Source organism: Pelobates fuscus, chromosome 9, assembly GCF_036172605.1.
Source record: "Pelobates fuscus isolate aPelFus1 chromosome 9, aPelFus1.pri, whole genome shotgun sequence".
In the NCBI taxonomy this organism is placed as follows: domain Eukaryota; kingdom Metazoa; phylum Chordata; class Amphibia; order Anura; family Pelobatidae; genus Pelobates; species Pelobates fuscus.
Genome location: NC_086325.1, coordinates 52,146,081 through 52,161,559, shown reverse-complemented (window position 1 = coordinate 52,161,559; position 15,479 = coordinate 52,146,081). Strand labels below are relative to the sequence as shown.

Genomic DNA, 15,479 nt, shown 5'->3' with positions numbered 1-15,479 from the left:
AAAGCTTATATAGAATTTGTCAGCAATTTGTAGCAATGCACATGTTCCATTCAAGGTGAATGAAAACTCCCTGGATTAAGTAATGTATCATTTTGAAAGTTTTAGTGTTTAAAGAACATGAATATGTAATTGAAAGGACTGCATACTTCAGGGGAAACCATCTACAGAGCTTGCAGACCAATAACTTGGAAACTGATAAAGCTTTATGTATTCAAGATAGTGGAAGCTAGACTCCAAACCTGGAATTAGACTCCACCATTTGTCTCTGTAAGGACATTAGGGATAGGCTGGACTAACATATCCTCAGCCTATCACTGCTGTCCATGTTGAAGAAATGTATATTGATAATAAAGAGTAAATTCTGTATTATCAAGTTGGCGGATGTGTGTCAGTCTGCGGCTGCTGGGCAGAGCCATGTAAGAAACGTCAAGGCCTAAAAATTGTAGATGGAAATGATAAGAGCTTTTAGCAGTGAGTTTCTTTACCGCCCTTACCATACATTCATCAGAAAGGCTTTGTTTTTCTTATTTGTTGTAATCTTTCATCCTCAGCCTGTATATCCCTACCCGACCCAGCTAGGAATGGTAAACCAACTGAAAGAGCAATTGGAGGAGAGAACCCGGATATTGCAAGCGGATATCAAAACTCAACAAGAGGAACTACATGTTATAAAAGAACAGCTTCAGCTTGTCCAAGATTCTAACCTGCAGGTAATTTGCTCTTTTTTACTTTCTGGAGTAAAAAAAATCTTATCTATATGTCTCATCATCTGCAAAGATCTTAATTGGAAAGATATAATTCTCTGAGCGGACCTCTCTGTGCTGGCTGTGTTAAGTATTCTGTAGAATGGTTGGAGTTTCGGAGTCTGTATTTAAGATCATTTGAAATATGAGTTAGAAACCTGAAAAAGTGAGAGCTGCTTCTGCCTTTTTGAAGTTTCAGTTTAACATTCTAGAGAACTCTGGAAACGCCATCTTTCAGCTGGTATGTGTGAGGCAGATTTTCAAAGTTTTCCTTAGGATGCACAATAGTAAAAGTTGAAATTGTCTGGGTGCAGTGGTTCTGTCCTTTTTAACCCTGTAATGTACCACCTTGCAGTTTTGTAGAATCTGCAATGTTTTCACTACATGGTTAAACACACCTCTAGTGGCCGTCATATCGACCACCACATGAAACGCTTCCGCAACAACGACTGAGTCGATCACATGACGTGCAAGTTCATAGGAAAGCATTGCATACAATGTTTTCCTATGTGGAAGCTTGGACGTGCACACAGTGCTCGTCGGACATGTGCATCATAGTCTCTTATTATCCATTGTGAGGAGTATTGGATTGGACCATCTCCAGAGGAGGCCATTCCTCTTCCGTGATGTTGTGGGAGGCAGAAAAGTAAGAAGCACCAAGACTCTGGAAAAAGGTAAGTAAAACTTTTATTTTATTCATTTTTATGGCGATCGGGGGGGAGGTGACCTGTATATAACTAGGGACAGAGGCACTATAGCGTTAGGAAGGCAGGTTTGTATTACTAATGGTATAGTGTTCTTTTAAATGTATCATTTATTTTTGATATTTTGTTAGTATATATCTGTCACATGCCCTGCATTCACACCGCATATGCGTTCTCTATGTATATTTTGATCCCTGACCCCGCTCTTGGGGCAGTTTAATCAGTCGTGTATGTAATGCAGTTCACACAATGTGTTTTTTCTTGTCGTTTATAAGATGTTGATGCAACCTATACAAATGGGATTTAATAACATGCAACAACAAGACCCAAGAAGAGTGTCCCACCAACCCAGCGGGATGAGCAGGCAAAGTATGGACATGGGAAAGAAGTCTCAGAATGTTATTGGCTCCACCAAACGGTTCTGCGGGTCTAGTGGGTCTTCACAACACAATTATGCGACTCCAGTTCAGGTAACAAAAACATGTTTTAATTAACAACATTTTTGATTTGCCAATATAATTAAATGAAGTAGGACACTGAAAGCAATAGACATGTCAAGTATTACTGTCTAAAATATTATGCTGTAATACTGCCCACACCATGTTTTGTGCTCATAGTAACACAAACAGGATTATTCAATAAATGGAGAATTTTCTGGAATGCAAAGGGAATTTCACATTTAATGTCAAAATAGCCAAACGAGAAATATATAGCCAGCTATACTTCCAGTTTGGTTACTTTGGTCTTAAATTTAAAGTTCGCTTTGCACTCCGTAGACTTCTTACTTTAAGGAATGAAGCTTGATATTGAGAAGAGCATTAAGATAAATGAGACCCCACAAAATTGGTAGTGGGGAAATATATTGTTATTAGAATTATTTCACACTTGTCATGGATAAAGACATACAACACTAGACAGAATTGCAGATGCCGTGTGCTTTTTCATCAATTACAACATTGTTTTGTTTTTTTTAAAAGAGTTCTTATTTGTTAACTCTTCATCTTAATTTAATATCCTTAAAAAAAATAAAAAAAGAATCCAACTCATCAGCACCACCAGCAAGGACAGCAACATCAGCAAGCACATCAGCAGCAGCAGCAACAACAGCAGCAGCAGCCACATCTACAGCAGCAACAGCAGCAGCAGCAACAACAAATACAGCACCAGCAACAACTACACCAGCAACTACAACAGCAGCAGCAGCAACAGCAGCAGCAACTGCACAAACAGCAGCAGCAGCTACAGAAACAGCAGCAGCATCAACTGCAAAAACAACACCAGCAGCAGCAAATACAGAAACAGCACCAGCAGCAATTACAGCAGCAACGACATCAACAGCAGTTAATGAGAGGAAACCAAGCTCAGCAGACAGCTCTGACTGTCCAGACTCATGGTAACATTGTCATGCCCATTTATGGAAACGCGATGATGTTCTCTCAAACCAACCTAAGCAATGTTCCATCAAGGGTTCCATCTGTGACTGGAGATAGGCAACAATCGTCCGATTATAACCAGGATCGGCATTTAAGGTAATGAAGGATATTGTTATCTTAGTGAGAGGAGGGTATACTTGAGCAAAACTTTAAACAAAAATGTTTATTAAACAAAAATCTAAGTATAAACAGAAGGGGGAATTACAATGATGAAAATTACTTTAAGCTTAGGAGTGGACCGAAATTGTTTTCTCACCAGCCCTTTTCTTTAACAAGCTTGTGAAATGATGGCAGGCAGTAGCCCGAGAGGGACAATTATTTATAGTTAGCCAAGTGGGCATTGTGCTAGAACTAATTTTTATGAGGGTTTTTTTATGCACGGTTTTAAAGCTTTGTGATTAGAATTTATTTATTGATTTTGTATCTTATCTAAAAAGGTCCTTGTATCGCCAAACACGGTGCTTTGTTTAGCACTATAACACTCATAACAGTAGTGCTGCCCAAATCGTGGTCAGGTGATCCACAGTAGCAATAAAAAGGTATAGGTGGCCCACACAGTTAAATTATTTAAAAGGGAATATTATTTATTGTAGTCCTGTGACCCCCTCATTCTAACCTCTTCACTCCTTGCCATCATGTTACCCAGTTCCTAAACTACTGTACCCACAGTTTAGGGTGCTGCAGTTAAAGTATCAGTTCAGTTGCTGTAGCCGTTCCACTTAGTTCAAGAATGCAAGAATTACAAAACCAAGAAAATTATTAGTGGGCAAATAACTGATAAGTATCATGTGTTCCTTCCCTACAATTGTCTAACTTTGGCGCTAAAACTGTTGCTAGACGTAAATCTTAGAGACAATCAGAGTGCTGTTAGAAAACCTGGACATTTACATCAGTCACATCCGCATTGCCTTGTTCCATACTTGACCATGTAGTTCAAAAAGTGGGAGACATTGACCAGCCACGTGAGATGAGTCATTAACCTTTTTGGTTGAGAGACACATTTTTACCATTCATTGTTTTGATTATATTTATACAGGTTTGTACAAGATCAGCAAATGAGACCCCCTACCTTACAAATGCAGCCAATCACGTGCACCCCAGTGATAACTGCTCCGCCTACTCCAGCGTACACCCCTTCAGTTATGATCCCCCAGGCATCCTTCACACCCCAACAGACCCATCAAGCTGTCCATCTACACCATTGCCAACAGCAACAGGTCCAACCACAGCACTTGTATCTTCAGGTAAGACCACAAACTTCTCAACCATTTCAAAAAGTACGAGTACTGGGATTTCTGTTACGGATGCATAGTCTGGCCTCTCGGAACAACAAATGGCTGGGTGGATAGAGTTTTGTTTCTGTTTTTTTTAATACCAAAACAATAACTAAATGAACAGAGATTTTATTACAACAACAATAAGCATTCCAGTTAAATTACTGTTGTGTTAGTGGTAAAATACATTTAATAATTGATATCAGAGTTCAAGACTTGACCTTTTAATTTTTTTTCCAAAATATCCCATTGAACCATTTTTCTTTATTTGCCAGTTAACTTTGAATCATGTTCACAGACAACATACATAAAACGGGTGAGAGGAGTCAATACATATTATATGTATATATATATACAGTTAATGTAGGCTTGCACTCACAACCTTTTCTTCATAACATTTTTATTTTATTTCATCCCATTAAAATATGATCGACGTTTCAGCCATCGTCTGTGGCTTTCATCAGGATCAATACAGCTCAAATACATGTAATGACAAAAACACTTATATAGCTATACAAACTCATTAATCAATCATTCGTTCACTCACCACTTGTACCGCAATTTACTCGGCGTCTCTCATCTACTTCTGCGCATGTGCGAACATGCCGCTACCCGGAAGTAGCGTAATAACATCACCTTTCGTTACCAGGGTTACCCGACGTTACCCTGGTAACGAAAGGTGATGTTATTACGCTACTTCCGGGTAGCGGCATGTTTGCACACAGTGGCGTACACATGACCCATGGGGCCCCGGTGCGAAAATTGATCCGTGGGCCCCCCCTCGCGCTTACTCTGCGCGGGCCGGGGCAGCAACACATGGCGGCTGGGCACCTGGTCGCAGGGGTTGCAGGGCTGGGACCGCGGTATGTACGCCAGTGCATGCAGATGCACACACACTTAAAGGACCACTACAGACACCCAGATCACATCAGCTCAATGAAGTGGTCTGGGTGTCAGGTCCCTCTAGTTTTAACCCTGCAGCTGAAAGCATAGCAGTTTCAGAGAAACTGTTATGTTTCACTGAGGGTTAATCCAGCCTCTAGTGGCTGTCTCACTGACAGTCGCTAGAGGTGCTTCCGCCATTTTAAGACACTGAACGTCCATAGGAAAGCATTGAGTAATGCTTTCCTATGGGCGGTTTGAATGCGTGCATGCGCATTCGGAGCTGAGAGGCGGAGGGATCCCCAGCGCCATGGGAGTCCGGCGCTGGAGAAAGGTAAGTGCTGAAGACACACACACACACTCTCACGAACAAATGCATACACACTAGCTAACAGACACACATTTACTGACAGAGACACACTCAGCGGCAGACATACATACACACTCACTTACAAAACATACACTCTCACTGACAAACACACACTCACTAACAGACATCAAACAGACTCACTAACACACACACACAAACACACTCAGTAACAGACACACACAGTAACACACTCACTGACACTCACTAGCAGACACACACACTAACACAAACACCAACACTCACACTAACACACTCACACTAACACACACACACACACACTAACACTCACACACACTAACACTCACACACACTAACACTCACACACACTAACACTCACACACTAACACTCACACACACACTAACACTCACACACACACTAACACACACACACACACACTAACACTCACACACACTCACACACACTCACACACACACACTAACACACACTCACACTCACTCTAACACACACTTACACATGTTTTTTTTTTAATTTAATCCCCCCAGCCTCCCTACCTTTTGGAGTGCTGAGGGGATTCCCTGGGGTCCAGTGGTGCGCGAGGGAGCACCCAAGGCTGGCCCTGCTTACACCCGGCGGGCAGTCAAGCTGGCCGGTGCGCGAGGGAGCACTCTCCCCTGAGTGCTTCCTCTTCAGCTCCCTCGCGCGCCGCGTAGGGATGCCGGCGCCGGAAGATGACGTCATCTTCCGGCTCCGGTATCAGTGCGGTGCGCGAGGGAGCTGAAGAGGAAGCACTCAGGGGAGAGTGCTCCCTCGCGCACCGGCCAGCTTGACTGCCCGCCGGGTGTAAGCAGGGCCAGCCTTGGGGGGCCCGGAGGTGGCCGGCTTCAGGGCCCCCCAGGAGAAGAGGCTGGCCCAGTGGGTACATACCGGGTCGCAGGGGCGGCCCGGTATGCGACCCTGGTATGTACGCCACTGTTTGCACATGCGCAGAAGTGGATGAGAGACGTCGAGTAAATTGCGTAAATGTGTCCTCCACATTCCACAATGAATCATTCCATATTACAAGAAATCTGGAAAAACAAGCAGGAAAGGACACCACCGATAGTGTAATATGTTTTAATATAAGAATATTATAAGATGCAAAAAAAAAAAAAGAGTACATATTTGGTGCTTTAAATATTCTTTCCTTAAGAAAACATATTAACATAAAAACATAGAATGTGACGGCAGATAAGAACCATTCGGCCCATCTAGTCTGCCCAATTTTCGAAATATTTTCCTTAGTCCCTGGCCTTATCTTATAGTTAGGATAGCCTTATGCCTATCCCAACGCATGCTTAAACTCCTTTACTGTGTTAACCTCTACCACTTCAGCTGGAGGGCTATTCCATGCATCAACTACCCTCTCAGTAATGCATGGAATAGCCTTCCAGCTGAAGTGGTAGAGGTTAACACAGTAAAGGAGTGCTTTACGGTGTTCCTGATATTATTTTTAAACCGTTGCCCCTCTAATTTAAGACTATGTCCTCTTGTTGTGGTAGTTTTTCTTCTTTTAAATATGGTCTCCTCCTCGATTGTGTTGATTCCCTTTATGTATTTAAATGTTTCTATCATATCCCCCCTTTCTCATCTTTCCTCCAAGCTATACATGTTAAGATCCTTTAACCTTTCCTGATAAGTTTTATCCTGCAATCCATGATCCAGTTTAGTAGCCATTATCTGAACTCTCTCTAAAGTATCAATATCCTTCTGGAGATAAGGTCTCTGGTACTGCGTACAATACTCAAAGTGAGGTCTCCCCAGAATTCTTTACAATGGCATGAGCACGTCCCTCTTTCTACTGCTAATACCTCTCCCTATACAACCAAGCATTCTGATAGCTGTGGAGTTGTTTTTCTAGGTTTCTTGTAACACTGAATATATTTATTTATATTTATTCAGAAAAACACCGAACTGAAACTTTTCCCCAGCTATCATTTTTAACACTTTCCTTAAAAGAATCGATACATTAGAGGGGCGGAAAAAGTTAAACTTAGACATAACTGTACGAATTATAAACTAGAAAGTAGAAGGAAAAGAATAACGCATTCATACACCTGCTAACCCTTTTGAATTACGGATTTTCCTCAAAATGTTCTAATTGCTTTCTGTTCCAGATGCAAACTCCAGAGTCGATGCAAGCAAACCAGACCCAACGCATTTTTCAGCAACCACACATGGCACAGCAAAGCACCATGGGATATTTCCTGCATCCTCAACAGCAAACCCAACCTGGGAACATCGCAGACCTACCCGAGATGCAGTTGCCCTGACACTCCAGAAAGAACAGCAGGTGGAATGCCTTTCACAAACGTTAAAGGACATTTAAGAGCTTTACCACATAAAGAGCAAAACGATGCGGTCAGGAACCCAATGGATAAACAACAAAGGACAATTTCTTCATTTTGATGGCATATATACGTATTTATTACAGATGAATAAAACACCAGACTACTAATTCTCATACCATAGATTTCCAGCTGCCTTCTAGTGAGCAGAGATAGTCTCTGTGTTTTCATGTTATAAACTCACACGAAACGTGTACATCAGGGGCTTTTTCCGTGTCTGCCAAAGCAAACTCAGCAAGTGATTGAGGAATATTTCTGGCATAATTACGTCAAAAGATGCTGTGGTTATTGTTTGTGGGGTTTTCGTTTGTCGTCGTTAAACCAACATCTCATAGAGCAATGCATTGTGGGTCAGTATGGCCATAAAAGGGCACTGTTTGTTTCATCCTTAAGCGTCCTTATGTTGGTAAAATGTAGCTGTGCATCAGCATGATTTTTAATGTAATTTAAGAATTACTATACTTGTATTACTATTTATAAATCAAGTTTTTTTTTTTTTTTTTATAAAATTTTGTTCATTAGATTTATGCCAAAATATAATCACTTGTAAGAATATTGATAAAAGGGCAGCAGAGGTGTTGCCTTGCCAATAATGTATTTAATATTGTTTTTGCTTGTCTGTGTGTAGATGAGTACACACTCCTAGTGCTTGGAATGGGCCATGAAGATATTTACACATGAATGGATGACAATGTACCGGTTCAATGTAGGCAGAACCGTTTTTGAGGCAGGCCTCGCGTGCAAATTCAGTCTGGTGGACTATGATATATTAGAAACTGAATTGGAAACTTTAGGCCTAAGATTTTTTCCCCCCTCAATATTTTGTCCCAAATTTTCCACTTCAGCTGTCAGCTCAACCAAAATCAATGTTTAGTGGATACATTTTGGTATTCTTTTGAAATTTGTTGTGGTTTTCTTAAATGAAAAGTTTAATGTGGAACACACTTTTTTTAATTTACATTTTGTATTTTAGTGTATTGGATAGTATTGTTTATGTGCTTAAATAGTAAGCAAAACACGTGGAAATTATTGAATGGGGAAACACAAGTTTCCTTCATTCTGTCACAAATGTATCCAAACCTTGTCCTGCCGTTTTTTTGGGGTACACTTCCCATAATTCTATGCAACTATGCAACATAGAGAATTATGGGTAGTGTGAGGCATGAGCACCATGGTTCTATCACATTGAATATGCAACAGCATAACTAGGTGCATAGTAAGTTTTAGCCACTCATTTTTCAGCAGAGAATCTTAACCCTTTCAGGACCAACAAAATATTGGAACTGGAATAGTAAAAATAAGAAAGGATCTGCCTAGCCTCGTTCCTGAAAGGGTTAATTTAATTAAGGCTGAATATACTAATCGATGCTAAACATTGGAAGCCTGTAATTATCCCTTATTATTTTATTTTATTTTTATGGTAATTATGATCTCATAATGGGATTTTATTTATATATGTGTCTCTTTAATATTTTTTTTAAAATGCCTTCTTCTGTACATTTCTTTGTATATAATCATATGGCCATTATGTGATACAAAGTAACAGATCTAGTGATAGTTTTATATCAGTTTATTGCAGTACACAAATGAAAGTTTAAATAGGTGAATTAAATTATACTCACAGTCTAGTGAAAAAGGGCTACTGTAATTAAACAGCAAATTAAGCTCTTATTGCAATATTAAGTTAACAAAATAATATATTAAATGCTATTATTTAAAAGGAAATCTATACCAGTTGGAATGGTATAATAGCCATAACATATTTTGCACAAAAAAAGTGAAATATTATTTCACAGCAGATGATATTATATATTTAATTATAGAATTATATACGATTATTCCAACCAACCTATGTAGATAAATAAGAAAATTGCCTTCTAATTTGTATTTGTTTTAAAGGTTCTCTACATTAACACAGGTTAGTATAAAATTACTGTCAAATTCTATTTTCCTAAAATATATATATATATTTGAAATTCATTTTGTGGCATTACCCTTGGAGTATATGTACCAAATATTATAAATATACACTGTATACCAGGAGTGTCCAAACTGACTGCTAGCTGTTGGACTCAAATGCCAGGGCCAAGCCAAATCTGTTCAGTTATTAACATGTGTGGAGTCATTGTTTGAGGTTTATCAGAAGTGTTCTGTTGTACAAAGTTGTGCAAATGGACAGGAGTCACCAATGTAATGTACCTGCTTGTTCCAATGGTTTCCATGGCGATTGCCCCATTTTCGAACTCTAAGCCATTTTTTAAAACAACTTGTTAAGTCTCCTCCTATGGGTGTTTTGCTACAAAATTAATAAGTAGTTCTATTTGTTTTTTCTTTGGTGTGGCTTTTTGTTTAGATTATCCGATATGGTAGAATCGTTACAATGGCAGCAGTTACAATACAAGGCAACTATTAGATGTAAAATCATGGCTAATGTTGGATGTTTTTGAATTGCATTTTCTTTAGTTTCACAACCATCCTCACTGTGCATTATGGGAAATATTCTTCAACAACATCTGGGGTGCTAAGATTATCCATCAATGCTAAAAAGCATTGTTCTTAGCTGGTGGCAATTTGAATGGGTTGTGACTTGTACTCTGTAGCTCGTAGCCTGCCTTAAAATATTATAGGTTTAATTATGCATAATTGAGCCTACACTACTTAGTGACATACAGCCCTCCAATTTTGTTATTGCCTTTGACTAGTGCATTTACCCCACTAAAAACTACTGATTGGTTTGCGTTGTGAAATAGCAAACGGCATGTAATGAAAATAACATGACCACCATTATTCGGTAATGTGTGCCGCCATTTTGTTTATGTAGATTGGATTTTTCCCATGAAAATCCTATGAAATTCTGCTAGATTGTTCACAAATGACTTGCATGTGTCATTTTAGAAGATATAAAGTCTGAGTGAATTGCTACTATTAAAAAAAAAAATCACAATTAGTAGATACATTTTGCTAGATTCAGAGATATTCTACATATGTACGGTCACAAACGTTATCTGCATTTATAACAACACTGGTAAAGATACCAATGCTATAAAGTTTCTGATGTAACAAAACGCACTTTGTTTTACCTTGTTCAAAATACACATATCTAAATATTATAAAGAAAAATTAGATTGTATTAAGCATCAAATCTATATGGTAATATTATACGATTTGTTTATTTTCTCATTGCTGTCTATGAACCTAAGAGGAAAATATGTTCTAACATTTATCACATTAAGAATATATTAGCACTTTATAAATTATTAATAATATTACTAATAATTTTACAGCACAATGTGATAAGCAAACTTTAGACACAAGTAACCGACTATTGGAATTGTTTTTCCTTGTTTGGCTTCAAAATGGACACCCACAATTACTTGGTATATTGCTAAGAGGTATCATCTGCCATAGATGAATGCAATACCACCTCAGAAGGTATATCAGCATCTGGCTCAGGATTACACAGAGACAAGGCCCTTAACACATCCTATAGGCTGTGATAAAGGTATTTTAAGCATATGCTTAAAAATGGACACTCCAGACACCTAAAGCACTTTAGCTTGTTGAAGTGCTTTATGTGTCAACATTGTGTCCTCTTTTATTTTTATTTTACAAAAATTGCAGATTTCAGTAGAAATTGGCAATTTTATAAACTAACCCTGGTTACAACCCCTGGATGTCAATCAAAATACCTTCCTGGTTTGGTTAGCTCAGTGGAGTTAAACTCAAGAGGCAGCAAAGACTTTGCCTTGCAAAGTCTTCTCATTGAGCTGCATTGGGAAGTCTGTGATTGGACAGCCACAGAACGTCTGGGCGGGGTTAGAAGAGGAGGGCTTGCAAATGCTGCAAACAGATCTGCAGCTTTTGCACGCTGTTTTTAGATATACTTCAATAAAAAAGTGCATAATTAAATGCATGCATGGTTTTATTGGGGGCTATGTCTACTAACCAGTGATTATAATTTTTTTTTTTAAATGCCCCTTTAACCATGTTAATCATCCCCCAAAAAATGCCTTATATAATTTGTTATAGAAATTACCTGTCTAAACTGTCTAAAGCCCACCCCAAAGTTTTGATGCATGCAAGGAAATTGGGTTTCTTAAAACTGAGAGCCATTTTATCTCCTATTAAGCCTGACAACATTGGTATAGACTTTTAGTACACCGAAATGGTACATGTTATCAGCCTATCTCCAAATATTTAAATACAAAAATATAAGAAAGCATGTTTGTATCGATACCTGAGCTATAGATTTAGAACCAATGTAAAAGAATGTATTTTATGTTAATAGAATTTATAAGTTTTAGCTGCTTAATTGTGTCAACCAAAGCTCCAACCAAATAAAGAAAATTATAGATATTTTTAGAAATTATATAAAAAGAAAATATTTTTATTACACCAGCATTGTAAATGTAACCACTATTACAGTGCCAGAACAAAAAAAAAAAATGCAGGTTGACATTTGTCTGGCATTGAAAGTGTTAAAAATATTTATTATGTATCTAGATATATATTGCAGCAAGGCTTTTTATATAACATAGCCACTCGCCAGTGCCACATATTAAGAGAATTTATTAACAGAAAAAAACAACCGTAGAATTAAGAATCTCATTATCAATATAACATATAATGTACTCTGGAATGTTGATGGGAAAAGCTGTAGAATAAACCAACCCCATCATCAGCACAAACATAATTAGTTCTATCTAGTGATAAGTATGCTCATTTTAGTATATGTGATCTGTATTATAAAATGGACTACAGAGCAACATTTGTCAAAACAGTTTTGAGTTGTGATGGCTCAGAACTTGATGATTATATTAATTTTGTTTCACTGGTGACATTAATAAATCTCTGACCATAAATGATTTTAGAGCTTGTTACACAACCAAAAAAGTAGAAGTCTCTACATTACTGTATAGGTTTTCAAAGTAAATCCCACCAACAGCACATATTTTAGATGTCTTAACTTCAAGAGAGGTATAATGAGGGGTTTTGCAATTTCCTAAACAAACCACGTGTCATAAGATAATATATTGTGTATGTAGGTACTAAAATGTACAGTATATGATTGGTAGTATTTTGATTTAAAGTAAACCAAACAAAAAAAAACCCTGTACTTAAAAAGGTTTAAATGTCATCAAAATTATTTGGTTATATCATGTAGTTATATGACAGAATAGCAATGATTGTGCAGATAGACTTGAGCAATTTTTGAATGCACACAGATAATGCCTCCACAGATACAGCTTAGTAACATGGTTATGGCTATGTCATACATTGCTTGAAATAACATGCGCCAAAAAGGCTATTCAGTATATAAAATTTGTTGTCTTCTTTGGATGAAGCATTTTGTAATATTGTAAGTCCATTTGTCTTTGAGTGTTAATTTAAAACGTAAACAGTATTAATTTGTTTCCAGGTTAATATTTAACATTGTATGTGATGTTTTATTGTTAAATTTGCAGTTTATGTCTTTGAAAAGCTAAAATGTAAACAGTTATCTTGATTCTTCTGTGTGAATAAAAGTGAATTTCACTTTTGATAACAGAGCCAATGAGGTTTTAAAAGTGTAGGAGAATGTCATCAATAAACCGTCACTTAGTTTAGTACGTCCACTGGCAGTTTGTAGGAACAATCCCACCCCAATAGACAAACACAAAATATAATAAATATTTTTTTATAAATTTCCATTATTCTAAAAATCAGATTTTGTTTACAAAAGAAAAATCCCCATTATTTGGTATATGTTAAAATGGCCTTGAACTTTCAGAATATTTGTACATAAAAAATGTTATATTATTGGATGTAAATATTGTAAATGTTTCATGTACAAATTTTGAGTCAAACATAAAACTAGTTTATTTTATATGATGTCTAATAGAAATGCGTTTATAAATGTTCCTTTTAAAATAATTTTGTAATGAAAAGTGTCTTACTGAGAGAGGCGGGTAGATTTATTTTTTTCGTGTTGGACAATCATGTTCAGCCTGTTGCAACGTGAAAACAGCTTTAATAGAATGCATATAATATTTTGAAAATAATAAAAGACTACTTTTAAAACCAAATCAAAACAATATGTATTTTATGTGTTGTCTACCTTTAATCTGTTGTATAATGTTACTGCACTGCTGTAAGTCAAAGATTCAAAGAGAACAATTTTATTTTTTATCCTGGGGCAATTTCAAGAATTGTTAGCACTGTAGATGTGGTTTAACTGAAAGCGCACCCCTGCTGGGAAATGGTAGCATTGAAAGAAGTGATTCAGGGGATTTTTACAAACATAAACTTTACTTGTTTCTACAATTAAACTGATTACATGGTCATCTACAGGGATCCAATTCTGAACTCAGCAGGGTATATTTGCAACTCACTAAATCTTGTGTAAGAACCAAGTTAAATTTGCCATTTTCTACCCAAGTTTTGGCAAGGAACCCAACTCACTATCTAAGCCTACAATTAAAGAACAGAAAAATAAGTAATCGCGCAATTTTTTTTTTTTCTTTCTCATGTTTTCAGTTAACATGCAGTACAGACATTAAGTGATGGGAAGGAAAAGGCATATACAGTGGAACCTCGGAACTCAAACTTAATCTGTTCCAGAAGGCTGTTTAAGAACCGATTTGTTGTAAACCGAATTGAAATTTTACATAAGAATTAATGTAAATTAGCTTAATCTGTTTTAGACCCCCATAATTACAGCATTTTAACACAAATTGTACAGCTTAATAATACCTTACATGCATAAAACCACACAGATAACCAATAAACACAATGTACATGAAAAAAACTGTAACTTCACTTTACCTGTAAGCTCTGTTTGCTGACAGAATGGAGCTCTGTTCGCTTTGTCTAATGCTAGGAGGTCGATGCATCATATCAACGAGGTTCCAAAGCGGTACCAACAAGGTTAATGCTGTGTGATTTTGTTCTAATACCAAATTTTGTTTGGGTACAGAGACATTTTTTTCTCCAATATTTTGTTTGAATACCGAATCGTTCGAGTAAGGGAGCGTTCCAGATCGGAGGTTCCACTGTATACTCATTGCTTGTTCTGGGCTTATATGTTATTGCATAGATGTGAACCATGAATACTATCAATAGTACTATCAATACGAGTTATCATGATTATAGGTCTATGATTGTAGAGAAACAATCATTCAATATTTCTTGCTTTGGTAATTGAGGTATAAAGCAAGCTGTTTACCAGTTTCCAGAGTTGATTGGCAGTCAGTTACTTCCATATAACTTAATTTTACCTGCAAATAGCATATACAAATGTATTCAATTTGATTCCAATTTGTTGGAGTAGATTATTTAAAAGCCTGATTCTACTCACCAGAACAAACACAAAAAGCTGTAGTTTTTTTTCTGGTGACTATAGTGTCCCTTTAAAGCTAGATGAAACATGCAGGCAGAGATGAGGGAACGTTTGCAAAACTCTAAGAGCGATCTGGCTTATAGAGAACAATATATTTATTAACTCATTACAAATCATGAAAATATATAACAAAAATACAATGTATGTTTCTTAAGTGTGTGTGTTTTTTGTTTAAACACTGAATAGCAAAATATGGACATTAATTTCAGTTTATTACAATTCAGTGTTTAGTTAATAAACCCCCGGTCTGTGCACATATATCAAGGGGAGGCTGAGGCAATTTTAACTGAAATAGAAATAAAAATTATAATAATAATAAAAAAATGCAATCTATTATAAAAGACAGGGC

The 15,479-nt window shown here is 37.2% G+C and overlaps 1 protein-coding gene across 1 annotated transcript in view; it reads left to right on the top strand.

Annotated features, from left to right (window-relative positions):
* The window catches only part of PASD1 (PAS domain containing repressor 1), a 44,508-nt gene extending 35,792 nt beyond the window's left edge, over positions 1-8,716 (top strand). Inside the window, exons 16-20 of the mRNA XM_063433518.1 lie at positions 552-710; positions 1,723-1,917; positions 2,483-2,976; positions 3,917-4,124; positions 7,522-8,716. Of these exons, the coding sequence (XP_063289588.1) occupies positions 552-710; positions 1,723-1,917; positions 2,483-2,976; positions 3,917-4,124; positions 7,522-7,677 (1,212 nt within the window). The 3' untranslated portion in view covers positions 7,678-8,716. The remainder of the gene's footprint in view (positions 1-551; positions 711-1,722; positions 1,918-2,482; positions 2,977-3,916; positions 4,125-7,521) is intronic.
* The last annotated feature ends 6,763 nt before the right edge of the window (positions 8,717-15,479 follow it).